The sequence below is a fragment of the Nyctereutes procyonoides genome, unplaced genomic scaffold, assembly GCF_905146905.1.
Source record: "Nyctereutes procyonoides isolate TBG_1078 unplaced genomic scaffold, NYPRO_anot_genome, whole genome shotgun sequence".
Taxonomy (NCBI): domain Eukaryota; kingdom Metazoa; phylum Chordata; class Mammalia; order Carnivora; family Canidae; genus Nyctereutes; species Nyctereutes procyonoides.
Genome location: NW_026575034.1, coordinates 10,105,942 through 10,133,680, shown reverse-complemented (window position 1 = coordinate 10,133,680; position 27,739 = coordinate 10,105,942). Strand labels below are relative to the sequence as shown.

The window sequence follows — 27,739 nt, the reverse complement described above, 5'->3', positions numbered from 1 at the left end:
ACTCAAATTCACAGTTACTTCAGACATAGCACCTATAGCCCAGTCCTACAGAACAGAAAATGGTAATCAACACAAAATGTATTTAAGATTTTCTGAATCCCAAACAGAGGTTGTTTTTTAATGTCTTAATATAGTTGGTTTCTGCATGTGTTTCATCACCAAAAGAATATATGCTGAGAGCTGGCTTTTAAACTTACATTTCTACACTTACATTTCAATTATCCAGGATAACTAATCCAAAGCCAAAGCAATGGGAAGTGTTAAGGACAGAGTGGAAAAAGTCTTTTATCTAGAAAGTTGGATCAGTCAAGAAAATTAGCTGCATCCTATGAACTGTAAGGGATAAAATATCTTTAAAGGAGGGGGAGGGATAGAAAGAGAACATGTCTTACGTGTTCTATCTTAAGTGGTTTAGATACTTCAAAAATCAAACTCAAATTTGATTAGAAATAAAACAACACATTTAATAAATGTTGACCCAAGTTCATTTTGTACATTCTCCCCTCCTCTGCAATAAAGTATAGGAAAAGTTTCAATTTCATTTATACATATAATTCCAAATTTCATATTTAGGCTTCTGGAAAAAGCAGCATTTCAAAATATCACCATCATTAATGCAAGCCCTAAATTTGGGGGGTGAATTCCTCACACTATATAGCATTAAAAAAGATCAAACATTGCTCATGTTTTGTTTCTTTAAAAAACTTGTAATTTATAAATTTAGGAAGTTTTCAAACATACCAAAATATACAGTACCTCATAATGTTACAATAGCAATCAGTAAAAGTAACAGAGCAGGTTCCAGGCAGAAATGGGAAATGGGAAAAACCTGAACATCCCTAGCCTTCCCAAGTATATCCTTTTTCTACCTCAGCAACTTACTCACTTCGTGGCACTCTTTCCATCAGACACCCAGGGGCCTTGTGCTTCCCTTTTAAAATGTGCTCTTTCTAAAACAAAATGTGAAGTGCATATGTACACTGAAGTAAACACGGCTAATAACCTGGGAGTATTACTCCAGGGTTATTTGTATCCTTCATCCTAAATTTCAAGAGATAAAATGGAATTCTTAGTACTGGCTAGCAGGTGTTACTGGCAGATCCACTGAGCTCACCCTACAGGAACTATGTATTAATTTTATCTCTTAGAAACTAACAACAGGAGGAGAACTGAGCTCCAGACAGCCTTAACCAGTTTGGGCTCAACCACCAAGCCAATGCTTGTGTAGACGGCCATTAAAGTGTCCAACAGTTACCTCTGCCTTATCATGTTAAGAACTCTGCTCAAGAAGGAGCACAAACTTTATAACATAACACACGATACATATATAGGCATATTTTCTAAGAATGCATGTGTGACCTTATACCCGCCTCTACTTGCAATGATAAAGGTCTCCTTCTGAATATTCATCTCAAATGCTAAAAAAACAACTTCCCTCACCCCTGCTTGGGGATCACAGCTTTGGAAACTATTCCCCATGGTTTCCTCATTTGCTGCAAAGAAAATTACTTTGTGTGACAGCTCCACCTGGTGTAGTCTCTACCTGTAACTCACCAAGGAGCAAACTCACATTAGTTCACTTACACAGGCAGGAGTGATTTCATCAGTGCCTTTGAGACCTCACATGAAATATGGTCTCATTCAGCCTAGAATAAGGTCAGCATGGAAGACATTAAGAACATACAGAGTAAATCTACCCAGTTAGAGCTAAAAGTAAGATTTTAATTTTATAGTTCAGTTCTTTTCAGTAGGGACATCTTCAATAATAAAACTATCTCCAACCTAGAAATTGTACACCTCCTCTCAATAATGCTACATCCTGTGTTTTATCAGCAAAATTCACTTAAGGAAAAAATACAAAATGTGAGACAAGACCAATACTTTAAGGCCATAAAGATTCTAAAATAAACTGTGAACAGGCTATACCAGAAGAGGGGTTTTAAAACCTGGCTTTGCTTTTTGTAAGCAAAGGAGGAGGCTGGGAAGATAGAGTGAGGATCCTAAGCTCAACTCATCCTACAAAACTATAGTAGTCACATCAGCATAAATAACCCAGAAAATGACCTGAAGACTGGTAAAAAGCTGGGTTTGTTATTCATAACTGATGTTTTCTTACAACCTATTAAAAACTCTTTCAGTAACTAAATAATGGAAGCTGAATGCTTCCCTAAAGAATGCCTGGTTGAATCTCTGAATAGACTTCATTCAGAAGCACCATAAATAATAAAACAATGTGAGGGAAATCGTGTATAGCACAGTTGGTACAGAATCAGAAGCTCTTAAACTCCCTCAATCTTAATTTTTAAAAAATCTGAATTCCCTCAAGCAATTCATTTCCTGAAATTCAACCACTGGAATTATGCTGAAAATAGAGAATTCTGCTAATGTGCCTTCATGAAAATGTTATATTTCTATCTTCATATTTACAACATTGAAAAAAATTGAACTGTAACAAAGCTAAACTAAAAACTATTTCTGAGTTGTTACTAACAATCTGGCATCTGATCGACACAATAATCACAAAAGGCTAAGATAAGATGTGTTTGCATATATCACAGATTGCCTATCAAAAAGCCTTTCATAACTCCCTTCTCTTCGTGCCTTTCTCACCTATTGACCCTAGAAGGAAAAAAAAAGGGGGGGGGGTGATTTCAAATAGCTGCAATTAGGGATGGCCATCAACATGGTTCTGGGTGAGGAGGGCTGTCTTTTACAAATATGAAGGTAAAGACTTGCTAGGACAAGGCCCCCTTGCCTCTTTCTCCTTTTTCCTCCCTGAATGTGGATGGAAGGTCCAGAGATGTTACAGCCCCCTTAACCACAAGACAGTAAATATGAACACAAAAGTCTACATGCAGACCACATGGAGAAGTAAAAGGAATCGGGATCCCTGAGTCAACAAATCAGGGCTAGACTGCCCACCTCTGGATTTCTTATTGCATTAGATACATAAAAGCTATCAGATTAGGCTCTTAGAGTAGGGTTTTCTGTTAGCACAGCTGAATGTACTTGCAGTGGAGACAAATACAAAATTCTCATATAAAAATCAAATCAAGAGGTATGAAGAAAATCCTTACCAACGCTTCAATCTAAAAAAGAACATCAATGATAACCTTGTATTTCTGTTTTCTTTACCTAAAGAGGACAAATAACACAAAACTATATGAAAAAAATTGTGTGTGGAGGTGGGTGAATTTGACAGCAGGCAAAACTCCAGGTTCCAAAGCCGAATGAAAGTGAGATAAGACAGGGAGAAGGGCATGGGTGTAATACCATACAATCAGGGTCCAATAAGCTTTAGGTATTGGTCAATTTCAACTGCCAGTGAAGAAACAAAGTTCATTTATTGGGCAGAAGAAACTCCAATTCAGGTTTTAAGTCTGAACCTTCAAATGTGGGAAGCTTTCTTCCAGGTCATCAGCAAGAGTCTTATCAACTTCATGTAGAATTTTGAGAAAATCTTCTATCTGTGAGTCAAACAAAAGAGCCAAATAAATATAAGTAGAAGAAATGGTGGTTTAAGATACCAATTGTTGATAAAAATGTTCTATCTGTGGTTTCTAAACAGTCCAAAGGAAAAGAAATGTTGACAGATCCCCAGATGACAGTAATAGTCATTCCCAGGTCCTTCAAAACATCAAAGAAGTAACTAGCCCTTCTCATTTAGTTTTACTCTTGAACTATTTATACTTCCATTGTTTTTCCTTTAGGTTCCATTACTTTAGGGTCCTGTAGGCTCCTCTCACTACCATATTCCAAACTTCATTTTCCTAAAAAGGTTCCTACTTTCAAATTGCCTCTAATGGTAGCAAATGTGATACAATTTCAAGAGCCCTAAAACATAATTTCATTCCTACCCAAGAATCTTATCTTTGCTTAATATACATGCTATTTACTTTATAACGGTAAGAGGTCCAATGAATTCAGTACTGATCCTTCCTCTTAAAATTAGAATCACTAGGCTAGTCCCATGAATTACCCAACAATCATCTGACAATGGCACTAAATCATGTGAATTGTATACACAATCTTTTTTGACAATGGTAGGAGATAATAAGTACTTACATAAAAACATATAGTAATTCTCTACAACTCAGCCACCTATACATTTACTCATACTCACCACTGGACTATAAAAAGGAAGAAGGTTTTGAAATGCACAGGAACATTTCTGTTTGCTTAACTGGCCTTCCTTTAGTCCCCGAGCCACAGTCTCCTAAAACAAAGATTTAGTGTTAAAAAAGGAAGATTTCTAAAGTCTTATCTGATCAATAAATATAAATCAGTAGATTTATATCAGTAATTCCCTACTGATCCTATGAGCATTTCAAATGTCCCAAACTGAGCCCAGCATCATTCCTCTTTATGTAACCCAAACTCTGTTCCACTGTAGTCCTTATTATAGGGAAGGGACCACCAGCCACCCATCCAGCTGCACAAAGCAGTAACCTGAAATACAGCCAAGATTTTTTTCCTCCTCTTCTGTTGCTGCTGACCCTTCCCCCTAAGAGTTTAATTCTACTCTACTGAATCTCCCTTATCCCATCTCTTCTTTCCATCCACCCTTCCACGGTTTGGGTCTCATTATTTTTCAGATTACTCCTGAAGATTACCACCCACAAGAGCCCATTGGTTGGTCTGCAGGCCTCCAGTCTCAACTCTCTCTAATCCTCTCTCTTGCTTTTAGAGTAATCTTTCAAAAGAGATCATTTCACTTGATCCTTAAAACAAAAGCCTTTGGTAGCTCCTCAATCCTTAAGACTAAATCCATATTCCATTAGATATGGCACATAAGAATTTTCATGACATATCCTTGGTTTATTCTCAATATTCCTTCAATATTCCTGTCACTTAAAAATAAACATCCCTTCAAAAACAAAAAGGACACACAAAGGTGACAGCAAACAACAGGAAAAACACTTGCAATGAATATGCAAAAGATATTATTATTGCCCCAAGAGTTCAGGTAAATAATCAAAATAGATAAATGTATAAAGTAAGAAACTTAAATAATATACAAATATATGGAGGAGTGCCCATATATGAAACATCTGCCTTCAACTCAGGTCATGATCCCAGGGTCCTGGGACTGAGCCCTGTGTAGGGAATCCCTGCTCAGCGGGGAGCCTGCTTCTCCCTCTCTCTTTCCCCCTCCCTTCCCCCCCACCCCCCCCGCTCATGTTCGCTTGATCACGTGCATTCTCTCTAATAAATAAAATATTTAAAATATATATGTATATATTTTATCATGTATTTTATGTATATATATTCTATACACACACACACACACACACACACACATATATATGGGAAGATATTCAACTTAATAAAAAATGCAAATGAAAATAAGGCATAATTTCTCACCTACTGAACTTTACTTGACATAAAAATTATAATACCTGATAATAAGGATCCTGTAAAGCCAACATTTTCACGTAAACAATTGAGGCAATATGCAGCCATTAGGCCTCAGCCATCTTTACTTGTATAGTGCCAAGTTCAGTCATCTAACTTCCGAAAATCTGTACTCAAGTAACTGACCCAAATCTAGAAAAACAGAATACTTGACCAAAAACACCAAATTACCAGAAAAACAGAAACATCTTTTAAGAAATATCCTTCTTTAAAAAAAAATGCAATGAATATGAATATATTCTTCATAGTTATATGAAATGGGTAGAAAGTATGCTCAAAGGAAGAATATGCGAATAATCTTGAGCATATTCAGGAAGAATATTTCCCAAAACATGTTTGTAGTAAATTATGAAAACTGGTGGTGGTTGTTTTTTTTTTTTTTTTTTTGACAAATTGGGTATTAAACTGGTCACAGTGAAAGGTCTTTCAGTAAATTTAGAGTCTGAAAAAGGGCTCATAACATAATGTTTAGTGAAAAGAACAGTCTATGAAGTTCTATATACTGGACTATAAGTGTGCAAAAAACATATATAAAAACATACCAAACCCTATCAGTTGCTGAGTTACGATTATAAAGTTACAGTTATAACTTTTTTCTTTCTCTATTTTCCCAAATGTATGTAATATTTTTTTATTATTTATTTTAAAGATTTTATTTAAGAGAGAGAGAAAGAGAGAGCACAAGCCAGAATGGCAAAGGGAGGAGCAGACTTCTCGATGAGCAGGGAGCCCAATGCAGGACTCGATCCCAGGACCCCAGGATCATGACCTAAACCGGAGGCAGATACTTAACCAACTGAGCCATCTAGGTGCCTCGTTATACTAGGCATTTTTTATATTAAAAAAATACAGTGATAATAACACTTGGAGCATTAAGCAATCCATACTTTCTTTTGCTGAAGAAACCATCAATACTTCTTTCCTACCTTTGTTAAAACCTGAAAAATATTAGAAAGAAATTCACATGAAATATCCTTTAAGATTTTCAAGTGGAAATCATCTTGGGTCAAGTCAGACTTTTTCATTTCTTCCGTGTTAGAGTCGGCTGAGTTCTCTGGTTTCTTCTGACAATGTTCCATGTTTTGTAAGACACGAATCAGGCTGTCAATTAGAGGAAGATCTAATGTACAAACATATTGAAAAGCACAGGATTAGCCAGTTAAATTTGACCATTCCTCCTTTTGTTGACTGATTCATTCATTCATTCAAAAGTGCTAAACAGCTTACTAGTTGCTAGTTAACGTTAGGCATCAGAGATATGATGGCAAACAAGATCATTGAGAACTCAGCCTGCAAGATGCTTATATTTTCATACTCTCAAACTAATGACTAAAGCAGATAATCTCAGCCTTCAGTGAATTCTACCTATGAAGGAAATTAAAGGGGAATACAATAAAGCAGATGGCAGGGAAAGCTCTCTGAGGTGAGGACAGTACTAAAGGAGAAGCCTCAAGGCAAAGAGTCCAGGAAAATGTTTTAGGCAGGAGAACAATAAGTGCAAAAATCCCAGAGAGGAAATGGACTGAGAAACAAAAAAGCCACTGTGGCTCAAGCCAAGTGAAGCAAGGGGGAAAGAAGGGGACACAAGTCAAGTTTTTAGACAGCTGGGCAAAAGTCCTATCATGCAGCACCTTGGAGGCCATAGTGAGAAAGATTTTCAATTTTAAACTTTATCATCAACATCTTAAACAAAGCTTTTACATATTTAAGTTAAATTTCAGAAACAGTATGATTTCTTAAAAAACTGAATAGTCATTTTAATGGGCCTATTTAAAGAACTGAACAGAAAAGGTAAAAATAAAGCTCAGACTCAAATGTATGCTATAGCATGATCATGTTAAAAGGTATCTCACTTTGATTCAACCACTGATTCTAACCCTACCATTTCTGCATCACAATTACAAATTCAGGAAGCAGGATTTTCTGTAGCATTGAATCCAGATTTAATCTATCATCTAGATAATCTAACTTCACTTCCAGATTTAGGTATTTATTGTATGTGAAAAATGACATTTTTTTTTTAATTAAGGAAACCAAAAAACTAGGGAAATCATATCTCTTATTTCTCAACTCAATGTCACCTCTTCAAAGCACTCAGCCTGTAGGGCTGTTTTACTATATTCCCCTTGGATTTATTTCTACTCTCTCCCTTGTGTTGTCACTAACTCTCGACTCTAACACTCAGTTCTTTACTCCATTTTGTTCCAGTAGATCACATCAATCTACACTATACCGTCTTTCTCTTTCTCACCCCTAGCCCTAACTCTGCAAAGCCCTTATTCAAGGCTTAGGGCAGGATGAGTGGGTGAGGGTTATTTAGAGGCTTAGAGTTCAAAGAGCATCTTCACACTTTCTCCCCCCAGGGAGTTGAGGGTTGGGAGTGGTGGTGGGGCTAAAAAACACCCAGACTCATAACATCAAGAAAGATGTGTTCCGAGTATTGCAAATAAAAACTAATGATTTTCAACAGAAAAAGCATATATACGAAGAGGTTAAAAAGAGCATTAGGGCTCAAAGTCAGCATTTCCTCCCCTTCTCCTTTCAGAAATCACCACAAAAAAAGAACATAAGCAACAAAAAATAAATGCCAGCATAGATCAAATTAGGAGATAGCAGAAACCTCAAACACAAGGTAAGTGGAAATAGTGTCAATCAAGCAGAAGGTGCAGGAGCAAGTGATGAAAGGATGCCCGAGGCTGTACGTCTCAGAAAGAGCCAGGAAAGTCCATTTCTTTAAGGTAAAGCACATACTCTGAGGTGCAAATCCAGGATCCCTTGTTTGCAAGAGCAGGAATGGAACGTGCAAGATAGCAGCTGGAGCTCCCCTGGGGATTCTAAGAAACAGACTAAGAGGGGGTAAATGACTAAATCCATAGACAAGCCACATTTGCAGGAAGCAAATGGCAAGGGGAAAGGCAAGACTTCACCACAGCCATATCTCACCTGGAAAAAGAGCTGGAAGACTCACAGACCCAACTCCTAGGAGCCTAGAAGACAGCTTTAGCCGCTCTCCTATGTGAACTTCCTGCAAACGGCTAGTCCAGGAAAAACTCAAGTCATTCAAAGGTGAGTAAGCAAAAGGAAACCAGCATAGGAGCAACACAAAGACACTTAAAAAAACAAAGAAAAGAAAGAAAAAACAAGGGGGAAAAAAAAAAGATGAAGAATACTCACTAAAAGAAGCTAACATGAAGCTTACACATATTAATATTGAGCCATGATTTTTAAAACAACATGTAATCAAGTACAAAGCAGATACAGAAGAGCTCAGACTGAGAAATGAATGACAACAGGAGAGGAAACCTGAGCTGGCAAAACTCAAGGAAGAAACTAAAAGAAAACTTCAAGCCACCACCGAAATGAAGGCAAAACTAGCAGCAGCACAAAGGAGGGTGGACACTGTTCAACACACAGAAAGGGACATGGTGGTCAGAAAGAAAAGAGCAAAATGAAGGAACAATAAAGAGGGTTTGGTTTGTTTCTTTTTTAAATGAAGAAAAAAGAATTATGGAAGACAGGAAAGGAGGTCCTACACAAAATTACTGCTCTCGAAGAAAAAACTTAAAATGATATTTTAAAATATAATTCAGGAATGCCATCCCTGAGACTTGAATTTGTAATTTGAAAGTATGAGGAAAAATTGATAAGGAATTATTAAAATTAAGATATAGCTTTTAAGTTATTAGATTTTTTTATAATAAATTTATTTTTTATTGGTGTTCAATTTACCAACATACAGAATAACACCCAGTGCTCATCCCGTCAAGTGCCCCCCTCAGTGCCCGTCACCCATTCACCCCCACCCCCCACCCTTCTCCCCTTCCACCACCCCTAGTTCATTTCCCAGAGTTAGGAGTCTTTATGTTCTGTCTCCCTTTCTGATAATTCCCACACATTTCTTCTCCCTTCCCTTATATTCCCTTTCACTATTATTTATATTCCCCAAATGAATGAGAACATATAAAGTTATTAGATTTTAATGATTTTTATTTTTTATTTTTTTAGATTTTAATGATTTTTAAGTTATAATTTATGATTCTATTTTTATAGCAGTCATAATTATAAAGGTAACCATTAGACCAAAAATACGCACCTTCCTAAATGTTAGAACTACATACACAAGCCATATACTGGTTTATTTAAATGTAAATATATCTTTTTTTAAATAATAAATTTATTTTTTATTGGTGTTCAATTTGCCACCATACAGAATAACACCCAGTAACGGTGCTCCTCAACATGCACTTTTTATTAAAAGCTCTTAATAAAGTAGAAATAAATGAATTTTTCCTTATATGGTAAAATGTAAATAACAATATCATGACTAATGGTGAAATGCTAGAATCATTTCCAATAAAATTAGGAATAAGGTAAGTATGTTTTCTATTATCATTAGCATTTAACACCTGAGGTACAAGGCAACCCATTAAATAAGAGAAAGAAATCAGAGGCAGAAAAAAGATAAAACAGATAAAACATATCTAACTTAAATCCAAAGCTGTATAAGATAAAGCTCAAGGTTATGACTGAAACAACTATTAAATATAGCAAGAGAATTCATGGATGCAAAATTAATATACAGAAATCAGTTGTGTTCTTAGATTCCAACAGCAACAATTAATGGAAAGAAAAGATGTCATAGACAATAGCAACCCCAAAGATAAAATAACTAGGAATAAGCCTAATAAGAAATAGGCAAGATTTATATGAAGAAAATCATAAAACATTCCTGAAGACATAAAATAAAACTTGAACAAATGGAAAAGTGTAACCTGTTCTTGGATACTATAAATTTAATGTGATCTCAATAAAAATATCAGGAAGATTCTAGTTTTTGTAACTTGTTAATCAAATTCAATATTAAACAATAATAGTCAAAAAGATTCTGAAATATTAGGATGAAAGCAGACTAGCCTTACTCGACACTAAAATATTTTAAAACCATGGTTACCCATACATGAATACAGCAATATAGAAGGGAATAAAATATATAGGGAAACTCAGAACATAGCAAATGATAAAATTTCAAATCAGTGTGGACAAGCTGGTTTATTCACTAAATGATGCTAAGACAACTGAGTAGCCATCTGGGAAAAAAGCTGAAACTATGCCTCACATGTAACACCTGAATAAATTCTAAATGGATCCTGGATTTAACTGTAGTCATAAAAAAACAAAAAACAAAAAACAAACGAAAAAAAAAACACATCACTCTGGGAAACGCCATTTGTTTACATAGCAAAATATTCCCATTATATTTCTAAATGAAAAAATTTGCCTAAAAAGCAGTATATAGTAATTATTTCTGGTCTGGATAGTGGGATTAAATTTTACAAATTTTTTGTATTGAGCATATAGTATTTTTGTAATCAGAGGAATAAAAGCACTAAGAAAGAAAGAAACCAACCACCACATGAACAATAATCACAAGCCTGGGCTTTAAAATCTGACAGACGAGAATAGAATTTACTTCAGTGAACTAAAATGGTACTTGCCTTCTTCTATCTTTAGATACTCCTGTTCAGCCTGTGATGCATAGATGGAAGACAACACTGAATAAACAGAGGCTAGCACTGTTTTCTGTTCTTGAAGTATGATGGGTGGATCATCAGACTGGCAAAATTCATGGCAGACCAGGTCAAAAAGTAAATTCCAAGTGTCTTTTCCAGTATCAGGACACTGTACTTAATAAATAAAAATGATAAAGAAAATGGTAATATAAAAACAGAAAACAACTCAATGAGTAACTCCGGTGCTTTCCTATAAAACATCTTACCAATTGCTTGAATTCCATCATCCACTGTGGTAAGCAGCTGTAAGATATGCATGTAAACATCGAGCCCTTCTGGATTTTCAGAACTAAATACAAAAAGCAAAAGCACTGAATCAACAACTCTATGAGACTGCAAAATCATTCATTTATTCAACAAATACTTACCACTCTGTACTAGTCACTCCTCTCAGGTACTGAGGGTAAAACAGGGAACAGGATAAAGTCTTGGTGCTCACCAGAGCTTACATTTTAATGGGGAAAACAGTAAAACAATAACAAAAAAAATTATGAAATATAATCCACACACAAGAAAGAAGTAAAAAAATTTTTTCGCCCTGTTCCACAAAAGCAACAATACAGAAACCTTCTAGGTGATACTTCATCATTCTGGCATAGTTGAATAATCAGAATGAAAAATGACTAAAACATTTATATAGTGAGTGGAAGCCCCATTGCCGCAAGCATCGACAGTAACAATGTTCTCACGACTTCAGGACTCCCCAACCTCCCTAGCTGAGAATACTGATTTTTGTGATCAACAGCTTGGATTCCTAGAAATTCACAATCTTAGTTCTTCAAATGATTAAGAAAAAAAAAGCGAACAATAAAAAAGATGGTTCAGCAAATACTAAGTACCTACTATTTTCAGGCACTATGTTAGCGGCTGGGAAACAGGTGTAAAACACTGTTTCTATCTTCATGGAGTTTATTGTCTAAAGAAAAGAAGAGAACTAAAGAACAGTTATGGTAAAGTGATATGAATCTGTAATACTAAGAGAAGTCCCAGGTGCTAGAGGACCACATGGCAAACAGACTTAATTAAGCTTGGAGAGTCAGGAAAGGTATCTTAAGAAAAATGATGTTTACGAATAGACCTGCAGAAGTATTCAAGGTAAAAGAAACATGTTATGCAAAGGCTCGGAGATAAAAGAAAACAAATGATGTCTGACATTAACTGAAAAATGGAAGATAAAAAACAAGTTCTTTTCTATTTGACTTAAATCACACAAAACTGCAGAAAATTTTAAGACTGTAACCATAATATGCTAAAAAATAGCCTATAGCTAAGTAATATTATAAGTACTTTATAACTATTATGATTTTTTAAAGGAGCAAATACACTGTCACCACAAATATTAATAGTGAATCCAACCTGACAAAGATTGACAGAACATTATTCATCCTGTTGAAAAGAACCCGAAACTTGTATCTAAGGATATGTCTAGCAATTGGATTTTTTTTTTAATTTATTTATGATAGTCACACACAGAGAGAGAGAGAAAGAGGCAGAGACATAGGCAGAGGGAGAAGCAGGCTCCATGCACCAGGAGCCTGGCGTGGGACTCGATCCCTGGTCTCCAGGATCGCGCTCTGGGCCAAAGGCAGGCGCTAAACCACTGCGCCACCCAGGGATCCCCGCAATTGGATTTTCCAAGAATAATCTCACAAAAGAGCTCACTTACCGTATTTGTTTGGCAGCTTCAAGTACACAGGGCACAATCCTAAACGCCGGCTGCTCTTCTGAGTCTTCCTGGGGTGGGTCCTGAGGCTGAACAGCCCCATTTCTAATCCATTCTAACATTAGCTTCTCATCCAAATCAAAAAGCTTGTCCACAACTTCCCCTACCTTGACCAGTAAATCAACTGCAGATAATAAAACAAATATTGAAATGAGAAACAAAATTTTAAAAGCAGTAAGACTAATGAAAATTCCTAAAGCTATTCCAAAAAAGCCAAATCTTGCCAAAACTTTACTAATTCAGAGGGCAATTTATTCATCTCCTTTGTTTAAATTTGCTTGTCTTCCTTGATTTTTAAATGAGGATTTATCAGTATCCTCGCAGCTTAAGAAGAAATTTTATATCTTGAATAGAAATACTTTACCTTAGACTTAATGCTTTTTTTAAAGCTACCTCCAGAAATAGTTACATGGTTTCCTAAATATTAAATATAACCAAAAATTTTTCCTAGATTACATTGTGACTTACCATTTGTTGAACTTGACATAATGAAACAAATGCTATCATAAATAGCTGGATATTCCCGGATTCTTTCAACCCAGACACTGGCCACTTCTGTCTGAGAAAGACAAGTAAGCAACAACCTAGAAGATAGAAGATAAATATGAGCTAAGTATCTAGGTTTGAAAAACAGAAGGAAATGCCATAAAGAATTAACTTTATTCTCCCAGATTCCTGTATAAGTGAGTATACAGAATCCATTGAAAGAAGAAAGCATACCGGCTTGTTTCCAGAAGAGTGGGAGGGTCTGAATCATACAAACAGTGCAATAATACCTGTCTTACAGACAAATAAAGAAGTTAATTCAATATACATCACTTCTCTCACTTCAAATGTCTAAGCAGTATTTTCATTTAATTTTTTTCAACATTTTCATTGTAAATATAGTATATATACAAGAAATTAATACTTAATGAATAATTATCAAATAAACATGTATTTACAAAAAACAGAAGAATGCTACATCTCCATAGCTTTTCTTTGTCCCTTCCAAATCACAATTCTCTTTACCACCTAGAAATGACTACTACCTGGACTTTTCCAGCAATTATATCCTTGTTTCACTCTATAATTATTCCATATATTTTGGCTTTGAATTTTATGTGAAAAAATTATACTGTATGTATTCTTTTGAGTCTTAGTTCTTTTGCTCAACACCATGGCTTTTAAGGTCTACCCACGTTTTCCCATGGTGATTATTCTTTGATTCACTGCTGCAGAACATTCCACCATATGAATATAAAACAATTTATTTTTCCAGCCTACTACTTACTGATAGATATGTGAGTTGATTCTAACTGGGGCCATTTCAAGCAATGTCCTGTAACACTTTTTGGCTGAAACATGTGTGCACTGTATATCTTACCATACAGATGAGTGGGATCACTTGATCACAGCATTTGCATTGCCTATCTTCCAACTTAACAAAATAATGCCCAACTGCTCTAAAATGGCTGAACAAACTTATATCCCATCACCAATGTGAATTGCTCCATGTTAATTTTAATATGACTCATTCTTAGATTTTTTATAGGAACCACTAGAGACAAAATATAATCCTAGGTCATTTATTGCATGAATGACTGTCGAATTACTGAAAACATCTTGAACTAGGATCTCAAAGTCACTTCACACCTAGAAGAGGTAATCATCTCTATTTTAGAGACCCAGGTACTTAAATCCTGTGATAAACCCTCACAACCCTAGCTGACAATAATCACCCAGAACACTTTTCTTAATCTACTGAGGGCATAAATTTCTCTGAAATTCTGACTAACAGTCATGAACTAGAAAATGAACAGGTTGCTGAAACTTAGCATATAATTCCAGGGTGTTCTCAGATCTCTTAAAGTAATCAGTAGGTCTTCCACCAAAAAACCCTCTGCCTAAAACTTTCCCACATGTAAAAAGAACTAGCGTCCAAGCGAAAATATGAAAGTCTTTGAATCACTGAGGCAATCTGTATCTTCTAATTTGTCAACAAGCTCTATCCTGAGATCTTAGTCAAGAGTTCTCAGGGAAACCCTGGTCACTAAGACTAGTTTTTCCAGATTCTAGCTCTCTGAGTCTTGGGATTCGCTGAGCCTAAATTATTTGGGATTCTGGTCAGGTGCCCCATTGCCAAGCTTTTGACCCCCCTTTGATCTTACCTTACTAGGCTTACCACCTGCTGATGATTCATCCTTTGCTACCAATAAAGAAACAGGCCTAAATCCTCAATGATGCCCATAAAACCTGTGAAAGCCCCCAGCTACCATCAATATATAATTAAGTTCCTGAAGACTATAAAACAGGAAAAAGGAAGTACTATATTTCATAAAATGTTTCTGTATTACCTATGTATTCAGATTTCTTTAGAGATATGAAATATTTATTTATTTTGTAAAAACATAATTCTTATATAGTAAAACTTACCCAAGATTATTATCATTGCTGATGGACACACATATCTCCTGGAAACAGGCCATATTACCTAAAATTCCCACACAGATTTCCTGCCAAATCAAATGTCACAGGTCATAGGTCACAATGTCTCAAAGATAAAAGACACAAACAAAAATAACAACCTGAAAAAAACTTTCACCGAGTCAAGTATGGAGGCAGAAGAGAAGACGAGGTAGCATACAGAAGTATACTCCCTGCATCCTAATCTTGACAAGTTTACAGCATTTGACAAGGGATGAAAGACACAAAAGAAATATCAAAGACAGGCACGGGTTATGGAAGGAGAAATCTTACAGATGAACTGTGTTAAATGGTTAGTAGGATTCAGACATGTAAACAAGAAGAGAGACATCTGGACAAGTGGAAAGCATCAGCAAAGATGGGAAGGGAATAATGCACATGGCTAATACACTGAACCTAAAGAAAGCAGCCTGGCTGTTGCACACACCTGGAGAATAGCATGAGATAAAAACAGCAGATAAAAAGGATCAGGATTAAGGGACATGAATGCCATGCTGAAGAGATTAAATTTAATCTAGGTGGTTATGTGGATCTACAAAGATCCTCAAGAAAGGGGACAACAGGATACTGCAATATTATTTTAGGAAGATTACGTCAGCAGCAAAATGCATAGTGCACGATAGTGAAACATGTTACAGGAAGTTAATAACCTCAGTAATAAGAGCCGATTTTTACTTAGTATGTACTAGGCCCAGGCACTATTCCACGCACTTTCCATGTATTATTATTCATATAATAACTTATAAGGCAGGTACTGTTGTCATCCCCATTTTTCAGATGAGAGGGGACTAAAGCACAGAGCAATTAAGCAACCTGCCAGGATCTCTGACTATGCAACAGAAGAGCTCCAGAGCCTGAGCATTTAACAGCTATGCCATACCACATCTCAGGAATAAAGGTGTGCGAAGATGACAGTGGTGATGGCAGGCATGGAAAGGGATGAAGTTGAGAAGGACTCAGGGGAAAGCAAAATCATCTGATGGGAGGCAAAGGGAGAAGGCAGTTGAACCTGATTCCTCGGTTTCAAGTTTCTTCATTTCTCCAGTTGGAGCTATGGTCCCCCTGACAGGAAAATTGGAAAAGAAAGTGCAGGAAAGGACACAAGGAGCTCAGTTATTCCAAACTCGCTGGAACGTAAGAATCACTTAGGCAGAGAAGGGGTTAAAAATACATTTTTCTGGGTCCCATCTCAGAGCTACTGAATCAGAATCTCCAGTATAGGGCCTGGGAGGCTACTGCTTACCAAATACAGCATGTAATTCTTTTTTTCTTTTAAAGGTTTTATTTACTTCACAGAGAAAGAGAGAGAGAGCACAAGCAGGGAGTGGCAGGCAGAGGGAGAGGGAGAAGCAAATTCCCCGCTGAGCAGAGAGCCTAATGCAGGGCTCGATCCCAGGACCCCAGGATCATAACCTGAGCCAAAGACAGATGCTTAACCAACTGAGCCACCCAGGTGCCGCCACAGCAAATAATTTTTATGACCAGAAAGGAGTGTTCATCACTGTGTCTGGACATACAGCACTGTGGACTGGAAAATGCAGCATGCAGGTAGAGAATGCATGTGTCACCAGATATCAGAAGGAAGATGTGCCACCAGCTATCAGAAGGAAGGGCGCAGCTCTGATCCCACAGGCATAGACTCCCAACTTAAAAGGTGTAAATAGCGGATGAGCTCACTATAGAAATGAATTTAAAGAGGACAAGGGATCTGGGTCTGCACCTTAGAAAGAATCCACACTCAGTGTGTAGGAAGAAAGAAAAAAGCCAATAAAAGTGACAAGAGAAGTGAGTGAAGAAGCCAGAGACCGGGAGAGTGAGGTGGCATCGAAGCTACAGGAAGGGAAAGTTTCAATGAAACAAGGGCTGTCAAATGCTGGGAAAAGATTCAAGGAGAACAGAAGCAGCAGAGACACACAGACATTTCCTTACAGATTAAAGGGAGAATGACTGGGGATCCCTGGGTGGCTCAGCGGTTAGCGCCTGCCTTTGGCCCAGGGCACGATCCTGGAGTCCCGGGATCGAGTCCCGCGTCGGGCTCCCGCCATGGAGCCTGCTTCTCCCTCCTCCTGTGTCTCTGCCTCTCTGTCTATGTCTATCATAAATAAATAAATAAATCTTTAAAAAAAAAAAAGGGAGAATGACTGAACTTCCAAACAAAGACCATGTTTCTCATCTTGGCTGCTAGCCGCAATCAGCTGAGGGAACTTTAAAGGTCGTGTGGAGTCTCACATTCGGAGATTGTTTCACCTGATCTCGGTAGGGCCTAACTCAAGATTTTTCAAAGGTCCCAAGGGCAAAACTTCTCAAAATGTGGGCTCTGGTTCAGAACACACACATCACCAGGGAACTTGTTAGATAGCCTCGATCCTACCACAAACTTAATGGATCAGAAACTTGGGGGTGGACCCAGAAATCAGTGGTTCTGGGACCTGCTGAGGTTTGAGAGCCCGTGCTCCATTCTAACACGTGCCCAAGGCAGAGGATCACTGTTACAGACACGCTGTGGCTCACAGACATATATAATGATATGACTAATTCCTGAAAGGTGCCATTACTGACATAAACTTATTTTCTTTAAGAACTAATCATGAGTCAATGTATTCAAGTTAGAAAAATCCAGGAGAAAATTATATTAACGGTCAAATTTTTATACCAATGTAATAACTGAAGGAAAAAGTAGTCCATCAGTTCATCAAGCCCCATTTTAGATAGAACACTGGTCCTAAAAAAATTTGAATTCAGCATTCAATTTGTAAAAATATGCTAGATAATTCTCCACTTCATAATTTCAGAGGAAGAGAGGTGATACAGTTCAGTGGTTATACTGAAGTCAGGCCAGCTAGGCTCAAATCCCAGCTCCATTCTTTCCCAGTTTATGACCCTTGACAAATTAACTGGAGACTTAGCTCATTTATTTATAAAGTGAAGATAAATTCCTATCTCATGGAGTGGTAAAACCAAATAGCCATACTTAGTAAACAGTTATTCAGTATAATTCAGTTAGTTAGTATAATAACTTCAGTTATTAAGTATAATTACTTAATATTTACTGATCACCCATGATACTCATAGCACATGGCAACCTAAATGACACAAAAACACAATCCACTGCACACACAACATAAAGACTAAATGAGAAGCGCAGATAATTCTTTTACTATCAGCAATGACCACTGAGAGCTTACTTGTTTGGGAAGGCTTAGAGGAAAAGTAGCACCTAGGCTAACAAATATGAATCCTGAGAGGGATGGAGCTAGGAAGGGAGGCATGGAGATGGTGATAATCACGGTAAGCTACTGAGACAAGGAGGAAACAGGCCTTGCTAAATTAGAAGGACCATCTGCACGGCAGATTTTATGCTGAAAAGATGAATTAGATTCAGATTATGGAAAGTGCTGAATGTTGGGCTGAGTTTAGAATGAAGGTTTTTAAGCAGTGGAGGATTTTATGAATAAAAAAAAGCAATCAACAGAAATGGGAGGTGTGGGCAATATTTCCTGTTCTGCCACATATTAGGAACATAACTTTGGTTATGCCTGTTTCCCATTGCTGTTAAATGAAAGTATTGATCTCCCTGGTCCAACCCAAATCTAAAATCCTATGACCCTAATAATTGTAAACAGCACCTCATCTAGTGCCCAGCAATATTCAATAAAAGTCTACGGACTGATTTGTGGCCAGCAAGAAAATTAAAGTGAGAAAAATGAAAGACTATCTAGCACCATCTGCTGGTACTGCTCCAAAGAGGCAGCTGTAAAAATGCACATACTTACTCTTAATCGAGGACATTTGGATTTGGCCAATACTCCCATAAATATGTCAGGCGCATTAAATTCTTGGAGAAATAAAGCCACATCCTGAAAATAAAAAATGACTATTAATTTGGATGCTGAATAGTCCTCTTTAAACCCCATAGTTCAGACAACCATAAAAAAAAAAAATTCTATATATACCTCCTATCAGGCTCAAGAAAAAAAAGCCATTAGGTCAGGTATTGTATCATTACACGAAAGTAATGTTAGAGTCTTTATGCTATCTGATCCCAAGGCAATGGAACAAATTCATAAACAAATTTAAACTGTGATATTCCAGGAGACTGTTTTTTTTTTTTTTCTGCCTTGAATGCATTTACCTTATGATCTTTCTAGCCACCAGGAATGTTAACTCATTCAAACACACCTGCTGGTTGCCAGGTATCCTGCCAAACACTGGCGTAAGGAAAAAGCGTAAAACTCATAATTCCTATCTTCTAAGAGTTTAAACACAATGGGGGAAATTAAAACACCTACTGGGTTATGCCCCAAATCAGAACTTGTGCTTTCAAAATTCTCAACAGAAACTAATTCTGATCACAGTGTAACACGACAGCTTCATATGTCCTTCCTAGAGTTTGCTCAGGCCACAGCACCGATAGGGATGCACCACATAGGTGAGTGAACCTGCAGTGGTCATGTGACCTAATCTCACATGCTCCAAGACAAAATCAGTTCACTGTGGAGATCTGTGCTGTACAATATTTAATAAAACTAAGTTTTTGACGGTCTATCGCCTCTAATTTTTAACAAACTTGAAGTGTATATTTGCAATAGCTTAACTTAAAACCAGAGGCTACATGGCTTAAGTGGAAATGCTCTTCAAAGGGCCCTGGAGGCACCTCAAGAGAGGCAGTAATCCTTCCTAGCAGCTGAAACCAAGGTAATCTGCATGACTGTTGACTAGAAGACACATCCTGTAATTACTAAGAGAGCACAGTCAGAGAATACAGTATTTTCAAAGATATACTCCAAACTGAAAGTCACAGCAACAGATGCTCTCCACTTTAACTGTTCAGAGTGCCGTTTGTCACGTGGGCAACTCTTAGGGTATGGAGAGACTGATTTACTTAAATGATAGTTAATAATTCCTAGAGTAGTACAGGGTTAGGAAGTCTTAACACTATCAACACCAATAATAATAATAATGGTAATTAACATTTACTGAGTAAGTAGTAAGTAACAAACAGTGAAGTGGTTTGCATACTATCTCATTTAATTCTCAAAACATCCCTATGAAGGTTATTACTACTGGCCCCACTCCACTAATAAACAAGAGGTTTTAAAAGGCTAAGCAACCTGCCCAAGATTATACAATCAGTAGAACAAAGCCAGGAGAACAGAACTCAGATGAGCTTGACTCAAGGCCATGCTCTTAACCAACACACCATGCTACCTCTCAGCTACTCATTCATTCATTCATGCATTCATTCATTAAAGTATTAACTGCAAAACCCAAGTAACAGGCACTGTTTGAGGCTCTGGTGGACACATTAGTGAACAAGCTAGATAAGGACCCAGTCTCATGGAATTTTTAATCTAGAAAAATGCACAATCAACACATACACAACTGAACTAAGTGCTACAGAGAAGATAGACAAGATAACGTGCTAGAAGCCACGATGTGGCCAGCCTTTGGTTCTTTATAAAGATCAATAAATTAAACTCCTAGCCAGAATGATGAGGGTAAAAAGAAGATACAAATTACTAACACCAGGAATGAGAGAGGTGCTATCACTATAGATTCTACAGATAAAGGACATTATGAACAAGTTTATACCAATAAACTTGACAACTTAGAATACAATGGATAAATTCCCTGAAGAACATAAACTACCAAAGGTAAGCCTTGTTCCTATTAAAGGAATTGAATTTGTAATATTTTGCACAATATACTAAAAACCACTAAATGGTGAATTTTATGGTAGGGAGTTATATCTCAATAAAACTGTTATTTCTTAAAGTAATAAATATACAAAACTAAAAGTAAATGAGCAAAAAGCAATTAATCTTCCCATAAAGAAAGCTCCAAGTTCTGATGGCTTCACTGCTGAATTCCACCAAATACTTAAGAAAGTAATTCTGCACAAACTCTTCCTGAAAAGTCAAGAGGGAAAAGTTCCCAGTCCATGAGGACAGCATATCCTGGTACCAAAACCAGACAATGACAAGAAAATGAGAATCTTTCATGAAATTAGATAAAATTTTTAATAAGATTTTAGCACCTTGAAAACCAATCAACTTAGTTCATCATATTAACAAAATAAAAAGAAAACCACATGATCATCTCAACTGACTTAGCAAAAGCATGACAAAATAAAAAATCCATTCCTGATACAGACTCTAGGAATACTAGAGAGAGACAAGACTTTCCTAATCTGCAGCTTCATGATATTAATGGCAGAAGACGAAATGTTCTGGCCTTCAGTTAAGAACAAGAGGATGCCCCTCTTACCACTTTTCTAATCAACATCATACTGGAAGTTCTAGCCAGGACAAATGTGCAAGACAAAGAAATAAAAGCAATTCAAATTGAGAAAGTAGTAAAACTTTTTCTTCACTAATGGAATACAGCTACAGGATGGAAGTTAAACAAAATCGACTGTATTTCTATATACTAGCAATGAACATACAAAAGTTTTTTTAAAACACCATTTACAATAGCCTACAAAAATATGAAATACTTCGGAATAAATCTAACAAAAGATGTGAAGTACCTATACACTAAAAACTACAAAACTTTGCTGAAAGAAATTAGAGAGGATCTAAATAAATGGAAAGATATACCTTGTTCAATTTATCAATTCTTCCCCTAAATGATCTATAAACACAACTCCAACCCAGTCAAGAAAGTAACAAATTGATTCTAAAATTAATATGGAAATACAAAAGATCTAGGACAACCAAAACAACTCTGAGAAACAATAAAGCTATTAGATTAATACTACCTGATTTCAAGATTATAAATGTACAGTAATTAAAACAGTCGTAAAGATGGATGAACAGATCAATAGAACAGAGCCCAGAAACGAACTCACACATACAGATAGGTAACTGATTTTTGACAAAGGTACAAAGGCAATTCAGTGGAGAAAGCCAGCCTTTTAAAAAATAAGCTTGAACATATGCAGAAAAAGTGAACTTCAACTCATACGTTGCATCACACACAAAAATTAACTCAAAGTGGATCACAGACCTACCAGTAAAATCTAAAATTATAAAACTTAGAAAAAAAACTAAGAAAACAACACAATTAAAAAGTGGGCAAAAGACTCAAACAGGCACCAAAAGAAGATATGCAGTTTGCAAATAAGCACATTAAAAAAATATATGGTCAACATTGTTAGTAATTAGGGAAACCCAAATTACAATGAGAATCACTACGCACTTCTTAGAATGACTAAAATTAAAAGGCTGACCACACCAAGTGTTGGTGAGAATGAGGAGAAACTGGAACTGTACCTCATACACTGCTTATGGTAATGTAAAATGTAAAAACCACTTTGGAAAGTACACAATTTTTTACACAACCTGTAAGAAACACAATTTGGACTGTTTCTTAAAAAGTTAAGCATACACCTATCATATGACCCATACTATTCTAGGTATCACCTGAGAGAAAGGAAAACATGTCTTACATAGTTAGACCCAAAAATTCAGCATTAACTGTAATAAACCATGAACAACTCAAATACCCAACAGAAGAATAAATGAATAAATCACAAAATGAATTATCACTCAGCAATAAAAAAAAAAATCACTGACAGACACAGCATGCATGAATCTTAAAACAATGATGCTGAAAGAGCTGGACCCCTCCAAAAAAAGAATAGGCCCTCATTTAGATAAAACTAGAAAATGCAAACTACGACGAAGTGACAGGACAATGGTTCCTCAAGAGGCTGGAAGCAGGGGGGTAAGAGGAAAGGATCACAAAGAAGCATACAGAAACTTCTAAGGGTGAGAGAGATGTCTTCTTTATTACAATGATGGCTTCATGTGTGGGTATGCACACACAAAATTTTTCAAACTGTGCACTTTAAATACATGCAGTTTCTGTACATCAATTATACCTCAAGAATACACAGGATTTTGGTGCCAATTATACATCAATAAAGCTGTATCAGAAAATAACTGATGCCGGTGAACAGCTATGGACAATTTTTTTTTAAGATTTTATTTATTTATTCATGAGAGATAGAGAGAGAGAGAGAGGGGTGGGGGGGGCAGGGACACAGGCAGAGGGAGAGGGAGAAGCAGGCTCCATGCAGGAAGCCCGATGTGGGGATCCTTGGGTGGCGCAGCGGTTTAGCGCCTGCCTTTGGCCCAGGGCGCGATCCTGGAGACCCGGGATCGAATCCCACGTCGGGCTTCCGGTGCATGGAGCCTGCTTCTCCATCTGCCTGTGTCTCTGCCTCTCTCTCTCTGTCTCTCTGTGACTATCGTAAATAAATTAAAAAAATTTTAAAAAAAGATTTAAAAAAAAAAAAAAAAAGGGAAGCCCGATGTGGGACTCGATCCCGGGACTCCAGGATCATGTCCTGCGCCGGAGGCAGGTGCTCAACCACTGAGCCACCCAGGCATCCCCAGCCATGGACAATTTTTAAGACAGAACACAATTAAATCTGTGTTTCAGGAAAATGAGAACTTTCATGGCAACGTGGAGGACAGAAGAGAAAGGAAAGACTAAAACAAAGATTTTTAACCAGGAAGTCACTGCAGAAGTTCAAGTAATTAGGTGAGAGATTATGTATGCCAATCTCTTTTCATATCTGTAAAATAAGGGTATTACTAAATAAATAAATAAATAAATAAATAAATAAATAATTACCTGTATCACAGAGTTATTATGAAAAGCAAATGGAATATAAACATGAAAATGCTGTTGAGCTACAGAGTACAATACAAACATTAAAATATTATTTTGCAGTTCTATACACATGGTTCCTTCCTGTCCCCTTCTAGTTTGATCATGGTACCTCAGCAGTCTCCTAACTCTTAACCTGCTCTCAAACACAAGGTCAGCATTCTCTTTAAGCAGATAAGTATCAGAACCTTCCTGGGCTACAAGTATTCTTGGGTTCATAAGAACTATGTATTTAGCCCAACTCTAATGACAGGTCAGATCCCCCAGCCTCAGAAACAAAAGCTCAGCATTTACAGCTCACTCCTAGACCCATATGAGTGATTACAGACACTGAAGTCTTTCCCCCAGAGACTTAAGGACTGAAACTTAAAAAGAAAAATCCATTTACCACCTTCTTACCCAACAGTCTACTCAGTTTCATTTCCAACCCCATACCTCATCCATGGACATATCCCATACTCTGCAAATTTCATTCTCCATTTCTTCATCGAGCTCCATCTGCTGCTCCTCATCATCTGAGCTGGATTTTGTGTTTTCAGGGCTAACAATCTTCAACAGAAAGGAAAAAAAGTGATGATAAAAGCGGCGCATAACATTCATCACGTAATATCATCCCATAATCATTCATAAGTCACAAAGACACTGTCCTCAAAGTATCTTCTCTTGCAGAAACCTTGTTTTAAAAAATTATTAACCCTGGGTAGATCTATTCATACAACATTCATGAAGTAGGGATCCTGGGTGGCTCAGTGGCTTAGCGCCGCCTTCAGCCCAGGGCCTGATCCTGGAGACCCTGGATGAGTCCCATGTCAGGTTCCCTGCATGGAGCCTGCTTCTCCCTCTGCCTGTGTCTCTGCCTCTCTCTCTGTCTCTCATGAATAAATAAAATTAAAAAAAAAAAACACTCATGGAATAAATACTGTTACTAGGCACCGGGCTTGAAATATAGAGATGAATAAATATAACCCTTAGTTTCAAGCAGTTTAGGATCTAGAGGGGAAAACACATGTAAACTAATTTTAACAACAGGAAAACTAAGTGATTCAAATGAATTGTGGACAGAGCTGTGAAAGCAAAAACGATGGACCAGTGACCTATGCCTGGGGAAGGTGGGCAAACTTCTCCTAGGGACGGGATCTTCAAGCTGAATTTTTGAGGGAGAATAGGAGTTTGTCATGGGAAGAAGGGCAGAAGAATGTACCTGAGAAAGTGCAAGAGTTCAGAAAGGGGCCTAGCGATGTTTGGGGGATGGTGAGTAGCTTAGTGTGTCATGAGCAGATGAGGCTGGGAAGGTTGCAAGGAGCCCTGGATCCCAAGCTAAGAAATATGCGCTTTTCTCCCGAAGGCAAAGAGAACCAAAATGAGTTTCCATGGACGGCCTGATTTTTTTTTTTTTTTTTTTTGGTTTGCTTAGAGCTGATTATTCCTGCAGCCATGCAGTAGATGCGCTGGAGAGAACGGACTGAAAGTAGGTTAAGTTCCCAATGGAATCCCGGGGTGGCTCTGCGGGTTTAGCGCCTGCCTTCGGCCCAGGGAGTGATCCTGGAGTCCTGGGATCGAGTCCCACCTTCGGCTGCTTCTCTCTCTGTGTCTCTCATGAATAAATAAAATCTAAAAAAAAAAAAAAAAAAAGTCCCCGAAACGCAGGTGAAGAAGGTTCACATTTATTGAGAACTTCATCAGCCAAGCGCCACGGTAAGCACACTCTACCTACCTACGATGACCTGCACAATACCCCCGTACACAAGGTGTTTTTGTCGCACTTTATAGAAACGGAGACAGAAATCGAGGCTCGGAGCGTGAGGGGATGAAGCCACGCTTTCCGCATCAGAGCTGCAAGGACTCCAGAATCACCCCATTCATTCTTTTTTAAAATTTATTTATTCATGAGAACAGAGAGAGAGAGAGAGAGAGAGAGAGAGGCAGAGGGAGAAGCAGGCCCCATGCAGGAGCCCGACGCGGGACTCGATCCCAGGTCTCCGGGTCACGCCCTGGGTCACGCCCTGGGTCGAAGGCGGCGCCAACCTGCTGCGCCACCCGGGCGCCCCATTCATTCTGCTGCGACAAGAGTCCACCAGATGAGTTAGGTCCCGAGCTTCAGAGGCGACACAGAGGGAAAGGAGCAAAACGCCGAGCCACGTATTTACGCGCCCAGACGCTCCGGGGAACGTGCAGAAGTAAACGGTGTCAACCGTCAGCACTCCCGCGTCCTGGCCGCCGCACTGCCCTGGGCGTGGAGGGCTGCCGGGAGCTGGTGGGGTCCCCCGGCACTTGAGCGCCGGCCGAGAAGGGGCGGGGCGGGGGGCGGGGATGGAGGAGGGGAGGGGGGAGGGGGACTGAGCAGGGGGAGGGGCGGGGGGCTGGAGGGCGCGGGGAAGGAGTGGAGGGGGGAGGGGGGACTGGGCGGGGGGGCGGGACGGGGGAGGAGTGGAGGGGGGAGGGGGACTGAGCAAGGGGGAAGGGGGGACGGGGGAGGAGTGGAGGGGGGAGGGGGCGGGCGGGGGGACGGACGGGGAGGAGTGGAGGGGGGGAGGGGGGACTGGGCGGGGGGTGGAGGGCGCGGGGTAGGAGTGGAGGGGGGAGGGGGGACTGGGCGGGGGAGGAGGGACTGGGCGGGGGGGCGGGACGGGGGAGGAGGGACTGGGCGGGGGCGGGGGGACTGGGCGGGGGGGGGCGGGATGGGGTAGGAGTGGGGGGGGAGGGGGACTGGAGGGGGAGGGGGAGGGGGACTGGAGGGGGAGGGGGAGGGGTGGGGGCGGCCCCCGCGAGGCGCCACCGTCCGCACCTGGATGAGCCCGCTGAGGACGCCGAAGAGCCAGTGCCTGCTGTAGACGGTGCTCCCTATGCAGTCCCCCCCGGCCACGTCCTCGTCCGCGTCCGCGTCCTCCTCGCTACGCGGCGGCGGCGGCGAAGGGTTGCGGTCCATGCCTCGGCCTCCGCCCGCCCGGAGGAGCCGCGCCGGAAGCGGCGGGAGGAGGCGATTGGCCTCCTGGCGCCAGAGGGCCCCGCGCGCCCCGCGCGGCTCCCGCCACAGCGCCCCCTGCCGCCCGGAGCCCCGCGGTGCTCGCGGCTCGCAGCTCGGCTGCGCAGAGGCCTTGACCCCCCCTCCCTCCCCCGCCCTTCCTGGGACCCGAGCACGCCCAGCCGGCTCCAGAATTGCCATTTGTCCCTCTCTCTCTCCTTTTTTTTTTTTTTAAACAATTCCCTTTTTATTAAAATCCATTTTCAGAACATTATTTTCTATTACAAGCCATCTGTGCACTTTATATTGACTTTTACCTTTATAAAAAAAATAATAAAAAAAACTTTTATCTTTATGTATTGAAAAGTCTCACAGCATTCAACAGCCTTAATTTACTTCAATGAACCCCAATTATCACTTTTCCTCTCATCCTTTCTTCTCAGGTTCAACTATCTTCAGGTGAACAATAGGAGCTCCTTTAAGTTGACTCCTTTGTCCTTTTTTTAATTTTTTATTTATTTTTTATTTTTTAACTGAACAAAAGACATTTATAACTTTTTTCTTTTTTTTACATTTTTTATTGGAGTTCAATTTGCCAACATAGAGCATAACACCCAGTGCTCATCCCATCAAGTGCCCCCCTCAGTGCCCATCACCCAGTCACCCCCACCCCCTGCCCACCTCCCTTTCCACCACCCCTAGTTCGTTTCCCAGAATTAGGAGTCTCTCATGTTCTGTCTCCCTTTCTGACACTTCCCACTCATTTTTTCTCCTTTCCCCTTTATTCCCTTTCACCATTTTTTTTTTTTTTGGTGCTTTCACTATTTTTTATATTCCCCACTGGACCAGATAGTCCATCTCCTCCTGATGAGCAGGAACAGCAAGTCGGGTGCAGAGGTGGCTGTCCAGGCTGTCGGAGCCCGG

General features: G+C 39.0%; 1 protein-coding gene across 1 annotated transcript; it reads right to left on the bottom strand.

Annotated features, from left to right (window-relative positions):
* SAAL1 (serum amyloid A like 1) lies at positions 1–26,847 on the bottom strand. Its single transcript, XM_055317935.1, has 12 exons — positions 26,639–26,847; positions 24,289–24,402; positions 18,948–19,031; positions 15,124–15,203; positions 13,429–13,488; positions 13,177–13,292; positions 12,652–12,832; positions 11,192–11,274; positions 10,911–11,099; positions 6,342–6,535; positions 4,124–4,216; positions 1–3,467 (listed from the first exon to the last, which is right to left on the bottom strand). The coding sequence occupies exons 1-12, from the start codon at positions 26,777–26,779 to the stop codon at positions 3,375–3,377; spliced, it is 1,428 nt and encodes a 475-aa protein (XP_055173910.1). The 5' UTR covers positions 26,780–26,847; the 3' UTR covers positions 1–3,374.
* Positions 26,848–27,739: the final 892 nt, after the last annotated feature.

Bases quoted from the DNA above. Each gene is read 5' to 3' on its own strand.
- SAAL1 (XM_055317935.1), bottom strand. From the start codon at position 26,779: ATGGACCGCAACCCTTCGCCGCCGCCGCCGCGTAGCGAGGAGGACGCG. The intron at 13,293-13,428 runs GTATGCTTTCTT...TCTATCTTCTAG, and splicing joins ACTCTTCTGGAAACAAGCCG to GTTGTTGCTTACTTGTCTTT. The intron at 6,536-10,910 runs GCAAGTACCATT...TTTGTACATTAG, and splicing joins GTATCTAAAGATAGAAGAAG to ATCTTCCTCTAATTGACAGC.